This window comes from Schistocerca nitens, chromosome 12 (assembly GCF_023898315.1).
Source record: "Schistocerca nitens isolate TAMUIC-IGC-003100 chromosome 12, iqSchNite1.1, whole genome shotgun sequence".
Taxonomy (NCBI): Eukaryota; Metazoa; Arthropoda; class Insecta; order Orthoptera; family Acrididae; genus Schistocerca; species Schistocerca nitens.
In genome coordinates, this window is record NC_064625.1 from 169,718,808 (window position 1) to 169,745,991 (window position 27,184).

Consider the following 27,184-nt stretch of genomic DNA (forward strand, 5'->3'; position numbering starts at 1 on the left):
TTAGGACGTACTGCCATAGTAACCACAAGAAGTGGGGCATGTATGTGAGTGAATTCGAAGAAATCATGAATTCATTAACAAACGAGAGCACTGGATTTACTCCAGAAGAAATCCTGAAAAAGACAAGAAGTAAAAGTCTAGTAGAAGACCTACTAGAATTTCCAGATAGAGTTGAATTAGATTATGATAGTAAAAAGAACTTAGTAAAAGACAAGATAAGAAAACAAGCAGAAGCGAGAATTCGTCGTCACGACGAAAAAGTAAGGAATCCTAAATTCAAAATAGGTGATCTCGTTCTTGTAAAAACACATGAAAAGTCAAGTGAAATTAATAACGAGATCAGCAAATTTAAATATATATATAATGGACCATTTAAAATAGTGTCCATACCCAATGTGAATGCTTATTATTTAGAGTACCCATTAACAGGCAAACGCCTGGGAGTAAGAAACATAGTGGATCTCAAAAGGTATGAACCACGAATTCTACCAGATTGAAAATAAATATATAAAAAAGTATTAAAGTAAACCAATATGTAAATAGTTTTGTTTCTTTTGTTCTATGTGAAAGGTAAATGTTCACTAAAATATGTTGCAATATTCTAATGAAACTTCTAATTTAAGTAGAGACTAAACAGACTGGGAAAGACTGAGCTTCTAAGAAAGCCTTAATAGATGTGTAAATAAGTGTTGTGGAAGAGGTAGAAAAGTGAGGAGGTAAAGTGAAAAGGACGGGCTATCAAGTAATAGGCGCATAACGTGTGTTTTACTTGCCTAAGATAAAAGAAGTGTATTTAAAATTTTTGTAAAAAAAAAAAAAAGATGTTTAAAGTGTACTGTGTTTAGAAGTAAGAAAATTGGAAAGAATATATGTAAATCATTTATGTAATGTTTAGTGGGAAAGAGAGAAAGAATTGGTGTTTAATTGTAAATATGTAATATAAGTATTGAGGTGTATCAGTAAGAAAGGGAAAACCCTTGGTAAAAAGCTTAACGAACATTTCAGATTCATTATAGGAGAGACTTCTTATTGAATTATCACTGTAAGATACTTCAATAAGAAGTGGGGCATGTGTAACGGAACTGAAATGATGGTGGGCTGACAGTAATTCGGAGCCCGCGCGTCGGAAACGGGCGCGCTGGTGTGAGACTGCCAGGGAGTGCACCCTGATGCCATCTATTGGCGAAACTGGGAATTAGCGCTACCTGTCAGACAATGCACTAAGCTCTCGGAGTCAAATGTATTCTTTTTCTTGGTAATTATAAATTATTACTGTATGATTTAATGTTATAAAGCACTAGTAGTAAATTATTATGACTGGTATGAACTCCAGGGTAATAAATATAAATATTCTTAAATACTAAATGATTTCGGTAAAAAGGTGGTAGGGGAACGCCCCCACTCTTGGTGATACGAGCGTAGCTAGGGGTAGCTGGACACACAAGGACTGAACAATGAGAGGGCCTGTGGAGTGTTGACGTGATCGGACGTGCGTAACTGTGCTCACGCAAAAGTGATTGTGCAACAGCGAAGAGGCGAACATCGTCGCCGTTTGTGGAGTACAACGCGACGAATGGTTGTTGAAGCCGCCTCTATGCCACTGGGGCTGATTGTAAGAGTTACTGCGCCCAGATTTTATGGCGTACGTGCAGTAGCTTATACGAGTGCTACAGCTCGTAGTTCCAGCCGCCATTAAGGGCATGAGGCGTGAAGAGCTGCGTTAGCCACCTGCGTCTCACCACCAGCACCGACACGTCTACCCAAGGCAAGACTGCTTGCAATTGTTAAGTCGAACTTTCTATACATGTAAAAGGAGAATACCAGTTTTCTTTTATGCAAGTGCAGAAGACTGAATATAGTAATGAGTAAAATTACAACGCATGTTGTTCATTGTAAAGTGTAGTAACCCCAAACATAGTATAGTGAAATCAGACTGAGGCCACCATCGCCTCTTTCATTTACAATTCTTTTGGTTGTAGAATACTTTAGCGTATAAGAATGTTGAAAAGAGCAATGGTCACACCAGAATGAGTCGCCTATTTATAATTACTTAAATTTTTCTAAGTAACCTTTCAAGTAAAGTCACTTAACTAATTCCATATCAATTGTCCAAAGAGTAATATCCAAATCATTAAATAAGTTGAAGGATAGAATTTTGTTAACCTAAGTTGCACAAATTGTCTTGGTAGTAATTACCAAGCCAACTCACAGAAATTGAGAGAGTATTTGCTTTGTAGAATCACCTAGAATGATCAGAAATAGTAATATTCAGAATTAAGTTTAAATTCAACTCAAGCCGTTTCACTTTGAAACGAGCCAAAAATTGATTTATTCTTTTGCTCCTTCAGAGCTGGCGACCGTAGTTATAAGTATTTTCAGGAGGATTCGACGGTAAGTCTGCTGCTCTCGTCGTGCTGATAGGATTATCCACTGCTGCTAGCAGTGGTGATTGGATACATAAGCTCACTACCAAGTTAAGTGGGTCAGGTAGGCAGTGTTACCGTGTGAACTGTAGGGCACTGTAGGCCGTGGATCGAACCCGTTCAATCATCACAGCTCTTTGGGAAATAGTCCGGTTAGGAGTGTACTAATCATTAGGCAAATACTGGCGAGTAACGGTCAAAAATGTAGACGCAAGTGAATTTAGCAAGGTCCACGTAGCACCTAGTTAATGTGGTGCAATGGCGAGGGTAGGAGTGGAGTAAAAGTGAGCTGAGCTTGTGGCAGCTGTGCTGTATTCAAATATTAACAACGTGAATTCACTACTACCTCTTACCATTAGGACTGAGCTATTTACGGTTAAAATACGTAGCAGTAAGCGCAAAGGCGTGACAGCTACAAGTCCGTATTGGTTTTATACATACGGAATTAGGAAGCGGGTCATTCCGTCAGTGGAGGGGGTTAAAACAACCGAGTCAGTTGAGAACATACCCCAATTACTGATGGAAAGATTCGGCGGTTCGGTCGCAAGTCCTCTAGGAGCTCTCTTGAGTGACAAGCTGTGTTAGTGTAATGATTAAAGTGTTTGGCTGCTAAGTGAAAACAAAAACAATATCGAAGTGTCTTAATTCATGAATTTTATTCGTATGAATGTAATTTTTTGAAATTTCTAGTGCTTTGTCTCTTCATTATAATCATAATAAGTTTTTGGTTTTTCTAATTTTGTCCTCCAATATTTCTTTTTACAGCAATTAAAAACAATGAAAAGGCACACATACAATATTCATGTTATCTGTTTTGTTTGTATATTTTCTCTTCTGCAGTCGCTGTTTTACTATTCATATTGAGATATATTCTTTTGCGACAGTATTAAAGTATTATTTAGAGCAGACTTTTTGCTCGTACGTTGCCAAGCTACTTGATTGTTGGACGCAATTCTTTGCTTTGCTGCTTTGGCAACATCATCGTATTCAATGTTTTCGTTGACTGACCTATGTTTTGGCAAGTATTTGCTGTCCGTTGTGACAAACACGAATTGTTTGCTCACTGTGCCTCTATGACAATATATTTTAGTTTTTTCTATGTTTTATTATGTCCACAATTCAGTTTTGTGTACTTCACCAACTTTGTTTTAATCAGAACTCTTTAGAAAAAATTGAAATGACTCTGATATAAATAAAACTTTTATTACAGTCGTGAAAGACGGAATATTTCTCAATATTACATACGACACCTGTGTGGTACTTAAATTAAATGAGATATTGTAATACAGTAAATTTTATATGAAATTAAGGCAACTAAAATCGACCATACGGAAAGTATACGCTATGGACTTTTACCTCTGCAAACTCTTCAAAATTTCGTGCAACGGTTTACTACATTTTCTGCTGCACAATAACTGCGTCGAACATCAAAACAAAATTAGTCATTTATGGGGGGAAGGTATCAGTCGAGAAGATGTGTAAAAATCAAATTTTTGGGCCAAATAGCTTTTGAGAAATCGAATGATAAGTATGTCAAAGCAGTCGGAACACCGCGTGTCTGCACAGGCGAGCAGTGCAGTGATGACAAAATAGCGCACAGCGCAGAATGTGGGGAGCACGTCTCTGTAGCAGCGAAAGGGTTAATTCGGCCGTGGTGGCTTTACTTCATAAACTGTGCGCTTCCCCCTAAACGTAAGTTTGCAAACTGTACTATACTACGGTGCCGCTTCTCTCGACGCGTGCGTCGTTTGCAACTTGGCAACGCAGCAATCTCCCGCATCTGGGCGGGCACGCACGAGCCGCCAAGATAAAAGAATTGAACTGTACAAACAACACGATTTTTTAAAAGCAGAATTTTACACACCCTTCTGATAGATCAGTCCCACGCTACTGTAGTGTGATACTTGTTTTATCAGTACGTGTTAACCCGGGCAATAAAACACGATGAATAACCAGTACTCCAGCAGCAGCAGCAGCAGCTGTGCCCTGCCCTGTGCTGACTGCTACCGCTATGCGGCAGTTATGCTCGGTCGCTATTGGAGTACTGGTTATTAACCGTGTTAGTTTTTGTGTTGGCAGAAGAGCCAACACCGTGTTACGAGTGGAGGCCGAAATGCACGCATTTTAGCTCACGCAGGCTGGCGTGAAGAGGGAAGAACTGTACTGACGTGAGGTCTGGAACACGACAAGGAATGAGAAGTCAGAAAGCGGACGTAATTAGTTTGATACTTAACTTTAATCCATTAATGATGAACGTCGCTCTTGACGGTACACGAGTCACAATATCAGTATCGATAGTAACTGAATATGGTGCCTCGCTAGGTCATAGCAAATGACGTAGCTGAAGGTTATGCTAAACTGTCGTCTCTGCAAATGAGAACGTATTTTGTCAGTGAACCATCGCTAGCAAAGTCGGCTGTACAACTGGGGCGAGTGCTAGGGAGTCTCTCTAGACTAGACCTGCCGTGTGGCGGCGCTCGGTCTGCAATCACTGATAGTGGAGACACGCGGGTCCGACGTATACTAACGGACCGCGGCCGATTTAAAGGCTACCACCTAGCAAGTGTGGTGTCTGGCGGTGACACCACAGTATTCCATTGTCCACCAAACCTACACAATATACTTGTCCACCCTTACACAACCCCTGCTCCCAATCCCTTACCTCGTGGCTCACACCTCTGTAATAGACCTAGATGCAAGACCTGTCCCATACATACTCCTACCACCACCTAATCCAGTCCGGTCACTAACATCACCTATCCCATCAAAGTCAGGGCTACCTGTGAAACCAGTCATGTAATCTACAAGCTAAGCTGCAACCACTGTGCTGCATTCTATGTGGGCACGACAACCGACAAGCTGTCTGTCCGCACGAGTGGCCACCGACAAACTGTGGCCTAGAAACAAGTAGACCACCCTGTTGCTGAACACGCTGCCAAACACGATATCTTTCATTTCAATGACTGCTCCACAACCTGTGCCATATGGATCCTTCCCACAACACCAACTTTTCTGAATTGAACAGGTGGGAACTTTGCTTGCAATACATCCTACGTTCCCGTAACCCTCCTGGCCTTAACTTTCGTTAGTCACTGTCCTCACCCATCCAGCCCCCTCCCTGCTCTCATTCCAGCACTGCACAGCCATCATTCCACCACCACACCCAGCCTTTCCTTTTTTCTCTCTATTTCTCTCTATGTCTCTCCTTTTCCACTATCCCCCTCCCCCCTCCCCACCTCCCCACCTCTCCCCTGCCTGCCACCCAATCTGCAGCACTCCACTGTCTACCATCCCCACCATACTATCCATCCCCCTCCCTGCCCCAGCCGCCTCCCCCACCCAGTCACCACTCCCATCATGCACTGGTGCTGCTGCTCGCAGTGTGGTTTTAGTTGCCTGAGACTGCAGTCATGGGTATGAGTTGCGTTAGGGTGTGTGTGTGTGTGTGTGTGTGTGTGTGTGTGTGTGTGTGTGTGTGCACGTGTGTGTGTGTGCACGTGTGTGTGTGTGTGTCTATTGTTGACAAAGGCCATTGGCCGAAAGCTTTAACTGTGCCTATCTGCAACTCAGAATCTCTGCTATATGGTGAGTAGCAACTTTCCTTCTCATAATATTGTTACCGTATTTACTCGAATCTAGGCTGCACTTTTTTTCCGGTTTTTGTAATCCAAAAAACCGCCTGCGGCTTAGAATCGAGTGCAAAGCATGCGGAAGTTCTGAAAAAGTTTTTGTCGGTAGGTGCCGCCACAACTAACTTCTGCCGTCGAATATACACTCCTGGAAATTGAAATAAGAACACCGTGAATTCATTGTCCCAGGAAGGGGAAACTTTATTGACACATTCCTGGGGTCAGATACATCACATGATCACACTGACAGAACCACAGGCACATAGACACAGGCAACAGAGCATGCACAATGTCGGCACTAGTACAGTGTATATCCACCTTTCGCAGCAATGCAGGCTGCTATTCTCCCATGGAGACGATCGTAGAGATGCTGGATGTAGTCCTGTGGAACGGCTTGCCATGCCATTTCCACCTGGCGCCTCAGTTGGACCAGCGTTCGTGCTGGACGTGCAGACCGCGTGAGACGACGCTTCATCCAGTCCCAAACATGCTCAATGGGGGACAGATCCGGAGATCTTGCTGGCCAGGGTAGTTGACTTACACCTTCTAGAGCACGTTGGGTGGCACGGGATACATGCGGACGTGCATTGTCCTGTTGGAACAGCAAGTTCCCTTGCCGGTCTAGGAATGGTAGAACGATGGGTTCGATGACGGTTTGGATGTACCGTGCACTATTCAGTGTCCCCTCGACGATCACCAGTGGTGTACGGCCAGTGTAGGAGATCGCTCCCCACACCATGATGCCGGGTGTTGGCCCTGTGTGCCTCGGTCGTATGCAGTCCTGATTGTGGCGCTCACCTGCACGGCGCCAAACACGCATACGACCATCATTGGCACCAAGGCAGAAGCAGCTCTCATCGCTGAAGACGACACGTCTCCATTCGTCCCTCCATTCACGCCTGTCACGACACCACTGGAGGCGGGCTGCACGATGTTGGGGCGTGTGCGGAAGACGGCCTAACGGTGTGCGGGACCGTAGCCCAGCTTCATGGAGACGGTTGCGAATGGTCCTCGCCGATACCCCAGGAGCAACAGTGTCCCTAATTTGCTGGGAAGTGGCGGTGCGGTCCCCTAGGGCACTGCGTGGGAGCCTACGGTCTTGGCGTGCATCCGTGCGTCGCTGCGGTCCGGTCCCAGGTCGACGGGCACGTGCACCTTCCGCCGACCACTGGCGACAACATCGATGTACTGTGGAGACCTCACGCCCCACGTGTTGAGCAATTCGGCGGTACGTCCATCCGGCCTCCCGCATGCCCACTATACGCCCTGGCTCAAAGTCCGTCAACTGCACATACGGTTCACGTCCACGCTGTCGCGGCATGCTACCAGTGTTAAAGACTGCGATGGAGCTCCGTATGCCACGGCAAACTGGCTGACACTGACGGCGGCGGTGCACAAATGCTGCGCAGCTAGCGCCATTCGACGGCCAACACCGCGGTTCCTGGTGTGTCCGCTGTGCCGTGCGTGTGATCATTGCTTGTACAGCCCTCTCGCAGTGTCCGGAGCAAGTATGGTGGGTCTGACACACCGGTGTCAATGTGTTCTTTTTTCCATTTCCAGGAGTGTATGTAGTGCTCATGTTTGCTGCTATCTCATTTAAATCCCGTCTGCCTAATAAACTACGAAACTAGAGTGAGACAACAGCAAACGCGGAAGAATATACTTATCGTGTCATGTTTATATTCGTATTATTCTTATGCCTAATAGTGATACAGTCAGAAATGAAGCACGGCAACTGACTAGATTTTAAAATCTAAGATGACTCTAATTTCTGTGCAGAATTTGATGTACTAAAGAAGCGGCCACAAAGATTTTCAAACGGAGAAAAATTTTCGCCTAACTCTCGTTCAGAACATGTTGTATCATACGCAGTCTATTATTTGGTTCGTGTTGATCATTATCAAAGAAAGCAGCAGTGTAAGTAACAAAAAATAGCAGTCTCTTGTCATTGTTTCGCTAATGAGACGATTCCTCTCTCTCTCTTTTTTTTTTTTTTTTTTAATTGTACGCGGTGGTAGCGTGCACAAAGGCAAGCCATGCCGCGAGCGGCGACAGGCCGTAAACGTGCACTATCAGAATGCGACAAACAATGCATGACACAGTACAGTAATGCATTTTCAGCTTAGGGTGACGTAAACACCTATAACAAAGAAAACGGCACTTATCAGATCAAAGCAAAATAAGCAATCGATTCAAACCTGGCTACATGGTAAAGCTTACCTGCTTAGCTCACGACTCGAACCAAACTACTGTAGCTGCATCATCATTCATTTGACCTAAATTGTGTCTCATACTACAATGGACCAACTTTGTTTCGATTTGGAGGTGCAGCCTAAAACTTTTCTCTCCCCTTGAATTTCGAAACTCAAATTTCAGGTGCTGCTTAGATTCGGGAATTTTTTTTTTCCTTTATTTCGAGTCTCATTTTTCAGGTGCGGCATAGATTCGAGTGCGGCTTAGATTCGAGTAAATACGGTAAGCTTTGAAAATAATTTTGTTTGTAAGGGGAAACTAACACACTTTCTCTTGACACTGAATATTGGATGAAAGATGTGATGAGCTGTACTTGTTTGGACCGACTCCAGGTACACACTACAAAAACAGAATTGCAAATATCTGCCAAAATGCCAAAAAATATGCTAGAAGACTCTTAGAAGGGACACGGTACGTCTGAAGATTTGTCATTCTACCAGCTTTCCACAATGTGGAAAAAATGGATCCATTCGACTGGGAAGTACTTACAGCCAGAAGCACGCGTTATGGACATTTCCGAATAAAAGATGAGCCCAGAATTTAAAAGAAACGTAAAAAGTGTGAGACTACAAATCCAAAGGTCTCAAGTTCGATCCCTGGTCAACCCTTGAAGTTTTTATCTGTCACTTGTAATTTATTCATGCCTGGCAATATTTGATGTGGAAAATGCCAAGTAATCCATGTTATACTGCAGGTCCCCTACAAATGGTGGGGTATTTCAGATGGAATTCATGTTAAACTAAGCCATCCTATAGCCAGCCAGGTAAACAGTTCTAAGATGAGAACAAGGCAACAGCATACCATCTCCAACACGACTGCCTAGAAAAAAAAAAAAAAACTGTTGTGTTAAAACTGATCTTCATACTGATGACAGCTTTAATTTTACTAATATTCTTCTGCCTTCACTATTACTTAATTATTTTTACTTAAAACTGCAGCACATTTCTCCAACTTCGCATTTATTTCCAAATCTTGCATGCTGAAAAATAAATGTTGATCAAAATGCATCAGTTACTTTGGAATTCCAAAACATTAAGAGAGACAACATTATAAATGGGCTCCTATACTATTAAACATGGAGCCAGTTGTGAGTTTCTGATTGTAAAGTTCATCTTTCAGAGGACAAAAGTACTCCAAAAAGAAAATCAATTTTAGTAATTGGGATGAAAAAGAGAAACTCGACACCATTACAACCCATTGGCTGCACATTGTACGCATAAAACTATATTGTAATACACTACAATGACACAATGGATACCAACATTCAATTGCAAAATTAATAATATTGGTTGAATACCAGTCATGGCATTTTATACCAAAGCTTTCCCAAACTTATTTTATGATTTGTACTCGTTAAAGTTCTATCAAAAGAAAGAAGGTATTGATAAGTAAACCTTCATTGTTTAGGTATTTTGTGAATTCATCAATTATGCTTAGTATAGCTGTCTGTAAATGACAGCTTTTTTGAGGTTTATTTTGATGGCTGGAAGAACTGCATCAGAGATTGATTTTCTGAAACTGTCTATTTCGTATATAGGTTTAGGTCCAAGGTATTACACACATACTGCAGCCATTCATCCTCGTCGGTCCTCATTTGCGAGTAATTGACAAAAACAATTTTTTTGAAATTTGCTTTAGCTTTAAAAACAGTAACATATATCAGATTGTTGCCATAGCATAATGTTTATCATGCAGTCTACACAGGTGGAAGGTTGTGGGTTTGAATCTTGTCACATGGTGTGAATATTTTTTATTTTTTAATCTTTGATTGTTATTTCTATTAAGTTATCTTGTTCAATATTTTCCCTAGACTTTTGTCATGTCATTTTAATGAACTGTTTCAATTGCTCTCATTTCTTCCTCCTCTTATTCTTTTTTCCACTTTGAACCTTTGTACATGTGAATAGCATTATTGTTATTTATTGATTTCAATTTAACTTCTTCCCTATTATCATCTTATATTTTTGTCCACGTTATTGCATTCATTATTTTTATTCCTCATTTTGCTGGAATTTTGTTTTACTCATAATCCCTTCTTTCGCTTAAATCTTCATCTGTATTATTTTGTGCATAGTGCAATAAGAATTTTTATTTTCAATGTTTATATGATGGCATCCAAAAAATACACATCCTGTAATGAAAAATATAATTTTGACACTTCTGCACAGTCATTAGGAATAGATTATTTAATCTTTCATCAGAATTTTCAAACATTTAAATTTTATGATAAAAATAATGTAATTCACATGTACTAAGGTTCCAAGTGGAAAAAGAATAACAGGAAGAAGAAATGACAGCAACTGAAACAGTTAATATTTTGACTAAAATAGTGTGACAATGGAATAGAAATAGAAAAATTACATTCAAACCAGTTAATTGAATTAGAATAACGATCCAAGTCATTTCAATAAGTATTAAAAAATAAAAAGTCTCATGCCACCTGACGAGGGTCACATCCACAGCCTTCAGTGTGTGTAGACTGCATGACAACCATTACGTCATGGCAACAGTCTGATTAATGTTACTATTTTTAAAGCTAAGGTAAATTTCCAAAAATTTTTTTTGTCGATTACTCGCAAGTGAGGGCCCATCAGGGTGCGTGGCTGAAGGGTGTGTGTGATACGTGGGACCTCGACCTACACCTCCATATAGATAGTTTCAAAAAGTTGAGGTCACCACTGGGGAGTTGTCCTTGTGAGTACCAAAACCAGGATTTATTTGCTGATTTTCGTATCCAGGTAAGCCTACCTTTATTAAGAGGATTATTATGTAAAACAATGAAAGCCAGACACGTCAAGTGAAGATAAATCAAAAAACATTGAACTCCAAATAAAATATTTTATTTCAGTCCATTGCCACATGTGTCTTTTGAATGATCACTTGTTTTGTTCAAACTATGAGTATCTTCAGATATGCTGAAACAAATCAAAGACATGCTAAGCTCAAACAATGAAAAACCCTAGATGGAATAATGACATTATTATAAAAATGCATTATTATGAAAAGAATAGATTGTTACCATATAGTGGAGATGTTGAGGCACAAATAGACACAAGAAAAAGACAGTCAAAACAAGACTGAGGTCACACATATGTGAGAGTAGCGTTTCATTCAGTGTATTATGTACACTGTCTAATTCTGACGAAAGCCTTTTCCGCCAAAAGCTTAGCCGTTTGACAGTCTTTTTGTCGTGCCTATCTGGGACTCAGCATCTCCATTATACGGTGAGTAGCAACTAACCTTTTCATAACATTGCCATTATTCTATCCTAGATTTTCAATTGTTTAACTTTGCTTGCAGAGCAGCCTGTCAGTATTATATGCTCTGCACAGCTTCCATAACTAAGGAATTGTAAAGAAGAGTGGGCAAGCATGTCAGCAGGGCCAGCTGTCCGTTCTTCCTCAACAACCAAAACCAGAGAAATTAGTGATGTTGGACGGAGCAAAATCAACATTCTTACTCATTCCAATAGTGTTCCACTGTGTTCTGGTCATGACAGTCTATTTCAGAAATGTTATAGTCCACAAACTACTACCTTACAGACGCAGCTTAGTCACGATGCGGACAAAAGTCAGCATCGAGTGATCGTGAAGAGTCATTGCAGTGAATTGTGATGAAAAATAATGGGCCAACAGTTGAAAAAGTCACTGCAGAACCAAATGTCGCACTCACAAATGCCGTCAGCACCAAACCGGTAAAAAGGGAACTCCGTCAATCCGTAACCGGGGACTTGCAGGGTGAAGGGGAACTCCAAAATCATTGATCAGTTATACAAATGTACACAACAGGAAAATGTGATGATCAAACTGTGTATGTGGAGCAATGCAAGAATATCATTTGGTCAGATGTGTCACTTTTCACACTGTTTCCAACATCTGATTAAATTTACATTCCGAGAGTGGCATACGACTGACAGTTTGGGCAGCCGTATCGCAGCATTCCGTGGGCTTCGAGGAGTTTCCTGCAAGGTAGCATTACTGCCAACGATTATGTGACCATTTTGACCAATCAGGTATATCCCACAGTACGATATTTGCTCCCGAAGGGGACGCATCGTCCTTTGCCACCAGTCAGTAGACCTCAATATTATGAAGCCCTTGTGAGCAAGTTTGGAAAGGAGGGTGCACGATTGTCATTTGTCTCTGTGACCATTACCTGAATTTGCCACTATTTTGAAGGAAGAATGGTATAAGATTCCCTCAAAACCATACAGGACCTGTATTTATTCATTCCGAAATGACTGGAAGCTGTTCTGAATGCCAACAGTTTTCCTACACTGTATTCAGCACGGGTGAAGTAGTGTGAAATGATTTATCTGTCTCAATCACCCAAATTTGGTTTCACTCAGTGCCCAGCCGACTAAGAGCAACTGCCACAGGAAGATGTGGCAGCACCGCATACTACCGTATTTACTCGAATCTAAGCCACACCTGAAAAATGAGACTCGAAATCAAGGGAAAAAAAAAATTCCTGAATCTAAGCCGCACCTGAAATTTGAGACTTGAAATTCAAGGGGAGAGGGATGTTTTAGACCGCACCTCCAAATCGAAACAAAGTTGGTTCATTGTAACATGAGACACGATTTAGGTCGAATGGATGAAGATACAGCTACAATAGTTTAGTTCGAGTCGTAAGCTTAGCAGTTCAACTTTACCAGGTAGCCACTGCTATGCGTCAGGTGCTCCATCTGTATTTATACGGGTACCCTTCCTTTTTCACATGCTTCGTCTGGATTCAATCGATTGCTTATTTTGCTTTGATCTGGTAAGTGCCATTCTCTTTGTTATAGATATTTACATCACTCTAAGCTGAAAATGCATTATTGTACTGTGTCACGCATTGTTTGTCGCATTCTGATACTGAGTGTTAACGACCAGTTGCCGCTCGTGGCACGGCTTCTTTTGTGTGCACTACCACAGCTTACAATAAAAAATAAAAGGAATTGTCTCATTAGAGAAACAATGGCAAGTGACTGCTATTTGTTATTACTTACACTGCTGCTTTCTTTGATAATGATAGACTGTGTATGATAGAAGATGTTCTGAACGAGAGTTTAGCGAAAATTTTTCTCCGTCTGAAAATCTCTGCAGACGCCCCTTTAGTACATTACATTCTGCACAGAAATTAGAGTCATCTTAGGTTGAAAAAACTAGTCAGTTGTCGTGCTTCATTTCTGACTGCATCACTATTCAGCATAAGAATAATACGAATATAAACATGACGTGATATGTATATTCTTCCGCATTTGCTGTTGTCTCACTCTAGTTTCGTAGTTTATTAGGCAGAGAGAATTTAAATGAGACAGCAGCAAACACGAAAGAATACAAGCATAATGTTTACATTCTTTTATCTTTTCTTTTAATTTATTTACTGACGCAGAGGTTTTGGCACCAGTATTTATCTTTGTGCCTGCAAAGCATGCCTGTGTAGCGCTACATATAATTGACAGCAGAAGTCAGTTGTGGCGGCACCTACCAACATTTTTCAGAACTTCCGCTTACTTTACACTTGATTCTAAGCTGCAGGCAGTTTTTTCGATAGCAAAAATCACAAAGAAAGTGTGGCTTGGATTCAAGTAGATTCTACATCCACATCTACATCCATACTCCGCAAGCCACCTGACGGTGTGTGGCGGAGGGTACCCTGAGTACCTCTATCGGTTTTCCCTTCTATTCCAGTCTCGTATTGTTCGTGGAAAGAAGGATGGCGGTATGCTTCTGTGTGGACTCTAATCTCTCTGATTTTATCCTCATGGTCTCTTCGCAAGAAATATGTAGGAGGGAGCAATATACTGTTTGACTCCTCAGTGAAGGTATGTTCTCGAAACTTTAACAAAAGCCCGTACCGAGCTACTGAGCGTCTCTCCTGCAGAGTCTTCCACTGGAGTTTATCTATCATCTCCGTAACGCTTTCGCGATTACTAAATGATCCCGTAACGAAGCGCGCTGCTCTCCGTTGGATCTTCTCTATCTCTTCTATCAACCCTATCTGGTACAGATCCCACGCTGCTGAGCAGTATTTAAGCAGTGGGCGAACAAGCGTACTGTAATCTACTTCCTTTGTTTTCGGATTGCATTTCCTTAGGATTCTTCCAATGAATCTCAGTCTGGCATCTGCTTTACCGATGATCAACTTTATATGATCATTCCATTTTAAATCACTCCTAATGCGTACTCCCAGATAATTTATGGAATTAACTGCTTCCAGTTGCTGACCTGCTATTTTGTAGCTAAATGATAAGGTATCTATCTTTCTATGTATTCGCAGCACATTACACTTGTCTACCTTGAGATTCAATTGCCATTCCCTGCACCATGCGTCAATTCGCTGCAGATCATCCTGCATTTCAGTACAATTTTCCATTGTTACAACCTCTCGATACACCACAGCATCATCTGCAAAAAGCCTCAGTGAACTTCCGATGTCATCCACAAGGCCATTTATGTATGTTGTGAATAGCAACAGTCCTATGACACTCCCCTGCGGCACACCTGAAATCACTCTTACTTCAGAAGACTTCTCTCCATTGAGAATGACATGCTGCGTTCTGTTATCTAGGAACTCTTCAATCCAATCACACAATTGGTCTGACAGTCGATATGCTCTTACTTTGTTCATTAAACGACTGTCGGGAACTGTATCAAACGCCTTGCGGAAGTCAAGAAACACAACATCTACCTGTGAACCCGTGTCTATGGCCCTCTGAGTCTCGTGGACGAATAGTGCGAGCTGGGTTTCACATGACCGTCTTTTTCGAAACCCATGCTGATTCCTACAGAGTAGATTTCTAGTCTCCAGAAAAGTCATTATACCACGAACGTAATACGTGTTCCAACATAATACGTGTTAGAGATATAGGTCAATAGTTCTGCACATCTATTCGACGTCCCTTCTTGAAAACGGGGATGACCTGTGCCCTTTTCCAATCCTTTGGAACGCTACGCTCTTCTAGAGACCTACGGTACACCGCTGCAAGAAGGGGGGCAAGTTCCTTCACGTACTCTGTGTAAAATCGAACTGGTATCCCATCAGGTCCAGCGGCCTTTCGACTTTTGAGCAATTTTAACTGTTTCTCTATCCCTCTGTCGTCTATTTCGATATCTACCATTTTGTCATCTGTGTGACAATCTAGAGAAGGAACTACAGTGCAGTATTCCTCTGTGCAACAGCTTTGGAAAAAGACATTCAGCCCAGAATGAGATTTTCACTCTGCAGCGGAGTGTGCGCTGATATGAAACTTCCTGGCAGATTAAAACTGTGTGCCTGACCGAGACTCGAACTCGGGAAGTTTGGAACGTAGGAGACGAGATATTGGCAGAAGTAAAGCTGTGAGTACCGGGCGTGAGTCGTGCTTCGGTAGCTCAGATGGTAGAGCACTTGCCCGCGAAAGGCAAAGGTCCCGAGTTCGAGTCTCGGTCGGGCACACAGTTTTAATCTGCCAGGAAGTTTCAAGACATTTAGTATTTCGGCCTTTAGTCTGTCATCCTCTGTTTCAGTACCATTTTGGTCACAGAGTGTCTGGACATTTTGTTTTGATCCACCTACCGCTTTGACATAAGACCAAAATTTCTAAGGATTTTCTGCCAAGTCAGTACATAGAACTTTACTTTCAAATTCATTGAACGCCTCTCGCATAGCCCTCCTCACACTACATTTCGCTTCGCGGAATTTTTGTTTGTCTGCAAGGCTTTGGCTATGTTTATGTTTGCTGTGAAGTTCCCTTTGCTTCCGCAGCAGTTTTCTAACTCGGTTGTTGTACCACGGTGGCTCTTTTCCATCTCTTACGATTTTGCTCGGCACATACTCATCTAACGCATATTGTACGATGGTTTTGAACTTTGTCCACTGATCCTCAACACTATCTGTACTCGAGACAAAACTTTTGTGTTGAGCTGTCAGGTACTCTGTAATCTGCTTTTTGTCACTTTTGCTAAACAGAAAAATGTTCCTACCTTTTTTAATATTTCTATTTACGGCTGAAATCATCGATGCAGTAACCGCTTTATGATCGGCGATTCCCTGTTCTGCGTTAACTTTTTCAAATAGTTCGGGTACGTTTGTCACCAGAAGGTCTAATATGTTATCGCCACGAGTAAATATGGTAATTCTCGCACTCTGTATACTCACAGAGTGCCTACAAATTTAATAATGTATTGTTGTTACCGTAATGTACACTGGGGGGACGAAAGTCACGGGGTAGCGATACGCACATATACAAATGGTGGTTGTATTGTGTACACAAAGTATGAAAGGGCAGTGCATTGGCAGAGCCATCATTTGTACTCGTGTGAAGAGGTTTCCGATAAGGTTAGGTCGACTTGACAGGAATTAACAAACAGACACAGAATGTGGAATGGTAGCTGGAACTAGATGTACGGGGCAGTCTATTTCGGAAATTGTTAGATAATTCAATATTTTGAGATACACGGTGTCAAAAGTGAGCCAAGAATACCACATTTCATTAATCACCTCTGTCTACAGACAGCACAGTGGTCGACGGCCTTCACACGACGACCGAGCGCAGCAGCTTTCGCATCGAGTTTTCAATGCGACGAGACAAGCGATACTGCGAAAATAACAGCAGAAATCAATGTCGCACGTGCGGTGAACATACCTGTTCACACATTGTGGCGAAATCTGGTGTTATCGGGCTACCGTAGCAGACGACCGACGCGAGTGGCTTCGCTAACAGCCCGAAACCGTCTGCAGCGCCTCTCCCGGGCTCGCGGTCGTGTCGTTTGGACCCTAGACGACGAGAAAACTGTGGCCCGGTCAGATGACTGCTAATTTCAGTGGGCAAGAGTCACGATGCTAGTGTTCGAGTGTGGTACAGATCCCACAGAACCGTGAAACTAATTTGTCAAGAATTTACTGTGCAGGCTGGTAGTGGCTCCAAATTGGTGTGGGCCACGTTTACAGGGAACGGATAGGGTCCTCCGGTCCAAGTGAGCCGATCATTGACTGGAAATGTTTACGTTCGGCCACTCTGAGACCGTCTGCAGGCATTCGCGGACTTCACGTTCCCAAACAGCTGTGTCACATCCCCGGGCCACAACTGTTCGCAATTGGTTTGAAGAACATCCTGGACAATTCGAGAAATGGATCTGGCCACTCAGATTGACCGACACAAATCCCACCGAACACGTTCGGGACACAATCGAGGCACCGGAAACACTTTTGCAATTACGAACGGATAGCGACACCGCGGCTCGATATTTCCGCAGGGGACTTTCGACGACTTGTCGTCTGTGCCACAGCGGGTTGTGACACTACGCCGGACAGAAAGAGATCTGACACGATATCGGAAGGTACCGTACAACTCTAGTCACCTCAGTGTATGCGCACAATGAGCAGAACGCCATTACTCGCTATACTTGCTGCTGTTGCAGTTTTAATGGCCGGTCCTAGATGTACGTGAGAACACACGACATTTTACACAGTTGACAAAAACAGTCTCACAGAATTCACTCTTATTTCCAATAGGATGGAAAGAGGACTTACATAAATGGCACAGGAATTACGTGCGGTATCTGTTTGTGTATCATATCGAAGATAAGTTCTCGCAAGTTGTGAAGCCGTCCCAGTGCCCTGAATGCTTCCAAATCTTCTCCGTCTACAACGTCGTACGTATTCAGCTGCAGGTATTCCAGGGTGTCAGCACACTTCACCAGCAGAGGGACTATGTTCCTGTTTAACAGAGCAACACAACTTACTCTCAACTGCCAGAATTATTATGTGACTGAAAATTTACAAACAGTATACTGAGTTCTGTAAGAGAAATAGAATAATACAAGCAGTTAATATAGACATGAACAACTGTGAATGAATGTTCCAAATTTCTGAGTGTATACAATGAACTCTAAAAGAAAAAAATCACATTGCTGAGCTGTTCAAACAACTATCAGGTAAACCTACACAAAGGATGCACATCAATTTTAATTAGCTTTGAATATATTATAGCAGAGAACAAATTAACAGATACTTTTTTATTTGTGCCCGTGCACCCATTATGGGGACGAAACACCACCTCGAGAAAAATTCAGTTTGATTCTGAAACAATGCCACTGAAATGGCAACAGATATAAAAATAATTAAATAAATGTTCTAAGGTTTTTAATGTACATTACAACAGCACACCTAGATTTGTACAATTTTTTTTATTCCCTCTCCCCACTGTTTAGCTTTTCGAGTTGACATCTGACTAATAGCAAAATGCATAGCATCATTAATAGCAAATTCAGTCATATGTGACGAAGTAGTATTCCTCGATGTGTGTCTGCTTTAATGAAAGTTGTCACGGTGGGTTGTTTAACGAGTCTTTCCCAGATAAGTGCACTATATTTGTGTTTTCTTTTTTATATTTGGTGTATTTTTTTTTTTTTTTGTTTTCGTGTCGTACACTTTTCAGATTTAATAATGTTACATTTGAAATTGTGTATACAGTATTGCTGTATTACTGTAAATCTGTACAATAATGAGGAGATGCAGAATTGTTATGAATGATCTGATGTTTCACCCCCCTTAACAGTTGTATGGGCACCTATTAAAAAACGTGTGGCTATTATTCTGAGCTCTACCAGAACACATTCAAAGCCAATCAAAATTGAAATGTATCTCTTTTTGCTTTTCATAATTGCTAGCTTGAGAATACGAAAAAAAAGTAACATATTAATGTGATGTGCTTACATGACATACACTTTTTCTTCCACAGATCCGTAGTGTGGGCATCATCACATATGCAGAAAATGTCATAATGCAAGAATAAATAATACATATTCAGTAAAATTATCAAAAAGGTAATTGCAAGCAACTACTTAACGTTCTGACTGCAGATAATACATAGTCTGACAGAAGCAGTGCAGCATCTGGAAGGGAAGATGAAACGAAACTTCACAGCTCGAGAGGGTGTTTGAAGTTATTTCGGCGATTACAAAATCGAGTCAAACTCGACAGTGTGAACCCCCTTATTAGTAAGAAATGCACCGCCTCCGGCACAGATGCGAGCACTGCTTCATTTGGGACGGGTGTCATAAAGCAGTCGTATCCACTCTCGAGGCAAACTGGGCGACAACTGCCGTAACTGGCCCTCGATATCACGTATGCTGCAACTGGGACACAATTGACGTCCGAGACAGGAATGAAATCTTCACTGGGCAAAAACACGCTTTAAGAATATGTTGTGCTCACCCACAATCGTCTTGTAGACATCTGTTCAAGGACTCGGTCCTTCTGACTACTGATTCACAGTATATTTATTCCCTCGTGATGTTTGTTGTAAATAAATAATCCACTACAGATCAAAACGAAGAATGATGTATATAATTACAATACCAGAAGGAAAAATTACATTCGTCACTCCACATTAAGGTTGTCTTTAGCACAAAAAGGAGTGCACAATGCTAAAACAACAATTTTTGATCACATACCTAGTGATATAAAATGTCTGACAGACAGCAAAGTAAAATTTGAAAACAAACTGAGAAAGTTTCTCTTTGACAGCTTCTATTCTGTAGAAGAATTTCTGTTATTGTAAAGTGTAGAGCTTACTAACTCCCAACAGGAGCAAGATAGTGAACTCATGTTGATATCTCTGAGACATCTGGGTTATCGGGTGCCATCACAGCGTACACAAAAAAATATCAGTGGCACATTATTTACACAAATTACACGACCTGTGTTTAGGCATCTAATGCCACATACCTCGACAAACCTGCCAACAAACTGCCAGACCCCCGATACACAGAATCGGTGATGTATTTCACTCCGAAGAGGGACAAACGAGCTATTAAGCAGGTAAACTAGGTGTTTTGATTCATTAGTGTACAGTATGTACAAGAACCGAGGTGAAACAATAAGAGTGGAAGACCAAGAACAAAGAGCACAGATTAAAAAGGGTGTAAGTCAGGGACGTAGTGTCTCACCCCCGCTGTTCAGTCTACGTGCTGAAGATGCCGTGACAGGAATAAAAGAAAGGTTCAAGAGTGGGATTAAAATTCAAGGTGAAAGGCCATCAATTTAAGATTTGCTGATGACATTGATACATTCAGTGAAAGTGAAGAAGAATTATAGCAGGGTGGCTACTCAGACTTGGACAAAATGTTTAAAAATCCCTGGGAATTCCAGGTGTGAGGAGAAAAATGGTGTCCAGAACCTCCTGATAAATTAATGAAATTAATGGTGAGTGGAGGGAGTGTAGGAAAGCGGTGGGGGAGGGGCGGTGGGGGGGGAGGGGGGGGGGGCAGCATACCTCAATAATGACCGTTCTTTCCTCTCAGCTGAGCTACATACCAGCCATAAGCAGTAGTTTCACCACAATTTTTAAATATAAGTAATTTCATGTGATTAACACACTTTGAACTATTAAATATTTTAAAATTTGTGATTTGCCCCAAGATTTTATGACATTTGCTGAAATTTCCTCGATTTGTCAAGGTAAAACGTAGTGCTCTGAGAATTCAAGGTTTTCCAGAAGAATCGCCACCCTGTACAAGATCTGTCGAATGAAATGAACAATATAATGAGTATTCAGTACGGATTAAGAGTAAACTGAAGAAAGACGAAAGTAATGAGAAACAGCAGAAATGGGAATTTTAGCAAGAAAGTTAACCTAATAATTGGTAATCGTGAAGTAGATGAAGTTAAGAAATTATGCTACCTAGGCAGCAAAATAATACGTGACAGATGGAGCAATGAGGACAGAAAAGAAGACTCGCACTGGCAAAAAGGGCATTTCTGGCCAGCAGAAGTCTACTTGTATCAAACATAGGTCTTAATTTGAAAAAGAAATTTCCAAGAATGTATGTTTGCAGCACAGCATTGTATGGCAGTAAGAGACAGACTGGGAAAATCAGAACAGAAGCATTTGGGATGTGGAGCCACAGAAGAATGCTGAAAACGAGGTGGACTGACACGGTAAGTAATGAGGCTGGGTTCTCTGTAGTCAGCAAGGAAAGGAATATGTGGGAAACACTGGAAGGGACAGGGTGACAGGACATCTGTTAAGACATCAGAGGTTAACTTGCACGGTACTAGAGGGTGCTGCAAAGTGTAACAACTGTTGAAGGGGACAGAGCAAATAAGTGGGGACATTTGATGCAAATGCTACTCTCAGATGCAAACACTGGTGCATTAAAGGAGTTGGTGGCAGTACGCATCAAACCGGTCAGAACACTGATGGGAAAAAAAGAAGGCCCGAATGAGGAACTTTACCTTTTACCTCACGCACCGAGTTCCTTCCTTTATGCTCGGTCATCACCTTGCAGAGTATTCCTCCTCCTGTTGTATGCACACTTCCCACTTACTTACTTGACTTCAACATTCTCCTTACACATTCTGTCTCCTTCTAGATCAGCACTGTTAATCCTTTCTCCTTCTCATCAAAATAAATGCAATGACAGAAACAGCAAATAATCACAAAAGCCAGAATGAGATTTTCACTCTGCAGTGGAGTGTGCGCTTATATGAAACTTCCTGGCAGATTAAAACTGTGTGCCCGACCGAGACTCGAACTCGGGACCTCTGCCTTTCGCGGGCAAGTGCTCTACCGTCTGAGCTACCGAAGCACGACTCACGCCCGGTCTCACAGTTTTACTTCTGCCAGTATCTCGTCTCCTACCTTCCAAACTTTACAGAAGCTCTCCTGCGAAACTTGCAGAACTAGCACTCCTGAAAGAAAGGATACTGCGGAGACATGGCTTAGCCACAGCCTGGGGGATGTTTCCAGAATGATATTTTCACTCTGCAGCGGAGTGTGCGCTTATATGAAACTTCCTGGCAGATTAAAACTGTGTGCCCGACCGAGACTCGAACTTGGGACCTCTGCCTTTCGCGGGCAAGTGCTCTACTGTCTGAGCTACCGAAGCACGACTCACGCCCGGTCTCACAGCTTTACTTCTGCCAGTATCTCGTCTCCTACCTTCCAAACTTTACAGAAGCTCTCCTGCGAAACTTGCAGAACTAGCACTCCTGAAAGAAAGGATACTGCGAGTTCGAGTCTCGGTCGGGCACACAGTTTCAATCACAAAAGCATTTTCCACAATCACTTCTACTGCTCGCACTGGGAAATAATGACAGTCCCTACTTTGAATGGTAAGTTGACTGTACATAGTTGCACGACAGAGATACGAGGGTTTAGGTTGTCTCTTATTTTGCCCCAAAACAATTATTTATGAAAACTTTTATGCTTGCCACTTAAATGTTTTCTGCTTCATTAGATTTACTCCAAAAAAACATTTCATCTCAATAGGATGACATTAATCTGTGCCGACTGGAGCGATGAATTTTAATACTAGGAATCTGGCTTTCTAATTTTAGTCAGTATAAAAGTTATTTATGACTGCATAAAAAAAAGAAATATCTCTTTGCTTTTTAGGATGCATTTAGTATTCTTGAAAATATATTCTTTTCGGTGCTTCTTTCTTGCAATCCGAATACAGTCTACGGTGCTCTTGAACAAAAAGCATTACTAAGTTCTTTTGCTCCTCACCTATGGTCAATATGCTGTAAAAATCTTGCATTAATTTAACACACCTTTCAGCTTAGTCATTAACGGCTTTTAACTTCATCACTATCCTTTTAGTGTCTAAATATGAAGAGGTGTTCTTCCGTGTTGATGAGTGTTCTTCAATAAAACTAGTGTCCATAATCAGGAGATTGGTTCTCTGCTCTTCCCTGACACGAAGTTGGCTGATTATTTTCTCTGGAGCAAAGATGAGATTGAATTATGAAACGTAAATTAACGAATTAAAAAAAATTAATAAATCGTACTCGAAATAATTTTTAATGTTACTTTATAATGACCCATACAGTTCTCCTAAAAAACAAATTTTCCCATTTCTAGAGACTCTCTTTCCAGATTGGCTTCCATTTTGATTTTGGTTTGACCATCTACTTAATTGTCAAAGAGCAATACAAGAGACACCTTTTCTGATAAATACCACAAATTATGACTAAATTTACTTATAGCTGCTTTTGAAATCGAGGAATCTAACCTTTTATACGATTTCAAATCTTTTAAGGAGAAGTGACCCAGATGAGCAGCATGTGACAGGATTGGTAACAAATAAGCAACTGACTGCTTTGCACTCACACATACTGATGAGTTACGGTGATGTCAACACGAGATCTGCGAACAACGTGAAAGATCGTGTTCCTCACATTTTGTACAGGCATGTTTTAGAGTCATTCAAACCATACTGGAGGGTAAGCACTCACAAACATTGAAATCTGAAAATAAGGGACACCCTAATGATAGGCGGTCTAAAAAGTTCTCGGTCTGACGGTGAAGACGACAATTTATGCTTTCAAAGAAGTTTTATTTTTTCCAGCATAATATCCTCCAATATCAATACACTTCATCCAGTGGTGTTCCAGTGCCATTATCCTCTCCCTGTAGTGTTCCTGCAAAAATGTTCAAAGTACCCACCTACAGCTACAAATGCTGACCGGTGAGGAATTTGTTCAGCTTTGAGAATAAATGTAAGTCCGAGGGAGCCAATTCTGGGGAATAGGGTGGATGTTCCAGCACTTTGTGGTGCAAATCCCTCAATTTCCCCATTGCCGAGACACTTTTGAGGACAGGTTCCATTAGAAGTTGAGAGCAGAATTCGTCAGTTACGGTTTTATCTTTTTAAAGATTGTCAAACAACAAAATTCCTTTTGCATCCCAAAACACCAATGCCATGATCTTCCCCACTCCTGGCACCATCCTTGCCTTCTATGGAGCCAAAGGACCAGCTTCTATCCAATACACAAACTGCTGTTCAGATTCTGCTGTGTAGTGGTGAATCCAGGTTTCATCCACTGTCACTTACTAACACAAAAAGTCACTTCTGTTTTTCTTAAAATGCACCACGTACTTTTTGAAAAGTGTACGCAAATGCGTTTACGATCTGCAGTGAGCGAATGTGGCACGTGTCAAGTGCAAAGCTCTCTCGTGTTCAATTCCTGGTGCATAATTTGACCAACAGATCCCTTTGATATCACTAGAGCATTAGCAGTTTCAAGCAGCTTCATCTTCCAAAATCATTACCGTGCACTTTGTTGCACTTTTTCAATCTTTGATGATTTCACAGCCACATTAACCCCTTAATATAAAACCTGTAGTTATCTTGTTTTTATTATTACAACAGAAACTTAAAATTCCAAGAATACTCTGACAACTTAAAAACAGATCTTTGAAAACACAAAACCACCGCTTATATCCATTTCGGCACTGATAGTTCAGTTTACAACCACTACAGCGCATCCGGTACTAAATTTGTAGCCCGATTGTCGTGTTTAGTTTGAGTCGGTTTCCACTAGATATCGTCTTTACTGTACGCAGCTTTGGACGATCTACAACAAAACGTGTGTTTTCAGACTCTCTCCTGTATTGTTATCCGGGCAATGTTTTCAAAAAAGTATGGCTATAATGATCTTGAGTTTGACATTGAATTTAGCAACTGAGAAAGGGAAAAAGGATGTGATGTTATTTCACTAGAGACAAAGTGAGGATATTTTGTCAGTTGAGTGACGGGTGCTCACCAGTGGTACAGATGAATACACCCACTGTACTCCAGCCAGCTCCTCCAAGATTTATGTTCTCAGGAAACCACTGTGAAGTACACGGTTAGACTCCACAACTACAAAGAAACTAAAAAATGACTTCATCGTAAAAGTCCAGTGCGAGAGCATCTTTAGGATTCATTATTGGTGATCTTCAAAATTTGGTAACCCATTATTTTGAGCTTTAAAAGTTACGTTTATAAACCTATTTGTAATGTCATTCATCATAGGATGTTTTTCATTAATAAAAAAAATATTCTCTTTTGGAATGCAACTTGGAAAAAAAAAGTTTGTTAAGGGGTTAAACTCAGCCATCCATTTCTTCATGGTGGACTCTGAAGCTGAAGACCCGCTTTACACATTTAAATATTGCTAACGAATTTTGGTCAGTGTTAAACCTTCTGTTATGAAGAATTTCATACACATCTACATCCATACTCTACAATCCACCCGTGAAGTGCGTGGCAGAGGGTACGTCCCACTGTACGAGCTATTAGGGTTTCTTTCTTGCGTGAAATGCCCTTGTGCATGCAATAATTATTCTGATCTTGTCTGCGTGATCCCCATGCAAGAGAAATGTAGCAGGTTGTAGTGTATTCATAGAATAATCATTTAAGGCCTGCTCTTGAAACTTCATTAGTAGACTCTTATTGGGATAGTTTAAGTCTATCTTCAGGAGTCTGCCAGTTCATTTTCTTCAGCACAATGTAACACTCTCCTATGGGCCAAACAAACCTGTGACCATTTGAGCTGCCTTTCTGTGTGCATGTTTATTATCTCATGTTAGTCCTATTTCATATGAGTCCCACAAATGTGAGCAATATTGTAGAATGTGTCGTGTAAGTGAGTTGTAAGCAATCTCATTTGTAGACTGATTGCACTTCCCCAATATTCTACCAATAAACCTGCTTTAGCCAATACTGAACCTATGTGATCATTCCATCTTGTATCCCTATAAAGTGCTACATCCAGTTATTTGTAGGAGTTGGCCGATTCCAACACTGCCTCACTGACATCGTAGTCACATTTTTTTCCATTTTGTGAAGTGCATAATTTTACATTTTTGAACATTTAAAGCAAGTTGCCAACCAAAACTTCCTGGCGGATTAAATCTGTGTGCCAGACCAAGACTTTAACTTGGGACCTTTGCCTTTTGTGGGCAAGTGCTCTACCATCTGAGCTACCCAAGCACGACTCACGACCCGTCCTCACAGCTTGACTTCTGTCAGTACCTCGCATCCTACCTTCCAAACTTCACAGAAGCTCTCCTGCAAAATTGGCAGAACCGAGTCTGCAGAGTGAAAAATTCATTCAAGTTGCCAATCTCTGCACAATTTTGAAATCTTAAGACCTGATTGAATATTCATGCAGCTTCTTTGAGATAAATCTTTGTTATAGATCAGTGCATCATCTGCAAAAAGTCTGATCTTACTATTAATATTGTTCGCATGGTCATTAATATAGTATGTGAATATAAGGTGTAACAACAACAATGCTGTACTATTGTACATATAATAATTTTCCATCTGATTTTTCCATAAATTAGTGTAATCAATGTTCTGATTTCATTTCCTTTTGGTTTTATGTTATTGTGTTAAGAAAACTGTAAACAAATTTCAATGTGAATTTTAATGTTTATGTCAAATTTCAAGCAATATTGTAATAGAATTGAAGTGTAACAAATGTTGAGACTGTTGTAAGATGTTAAAATTGTAATTGTGCATCTGGTCCATACGTAGGCAATGTATTAGAATATGTAGAATGCAAAACCTCGGGTGAATACCCTGTCTGTATGGGAGCGGTAAAAGGTGGATGGCACGAGTGCGGGAAAATACACACGGGCGCTGCACGGCATAACGGGCTCAGCAGAGTAGTCGGAGTTGGGCATTGGTCTGAGCAACACGTTCTGGATCGAGGAGGCTCTCCAGGAAGACGCAGTTTCATTGAGCCTCGGATATGCCGTTCCAACGCCCTTACAGCATGGCAAAATTCCATAGGCACTAAATGGAAAAGTATTGCGACGCTAAGAAGAAGTAAAGTGCCGATACGTCAAGAGCCATTGCTGTGGTTGTATGTGTGCTCTGTGCCTCGCCATCTCGCCGCCCGCCAACCGCCGCAGCATTACAAGTGGCTCCCGGTGACAGGACATCCAGTTGTTGTCGGTCACAAATTAATGCGAATACCGAACAGTGGATGTTCAGTGGCACGTATTGCAATAATATTTAGTAAAATAAATAGCAGTGAACGTCAGGTATGGTAGTGGGGTGTAATTTGCGTTCAGTATGGACAGGAACGTAGACACAGTAGATGGGACGAGCGTAATGGAAAGTGCGG

At 41.4% G+C, this 27,184-nt stretch overlaps 1 protein-coding gene across 2 annotated transcripts in view; it reads right to left on the reverse strand.

Annotated features, from left to right (window-relative positions):
* Positions 1-27,184, reverse strand: part of LOC126215028 (uncharacterized) — a 132,899-nt gene that overhangs the window by 61,184 nt on the left and 44,531 nt on the right. For both annotated transcript variants that reach the window (XM_049941655.1, XM_049941654.1), the window contains exon 5: positions 17,807-17,992. In XM_049941655.1, coding sequence (XP_049797612.1) covers positions 17,807-17,992 — 186 coding nt within the window. The remainder of the gene's footprint in view (positions 1-17,806; positions 17,993-27,184) is intronic.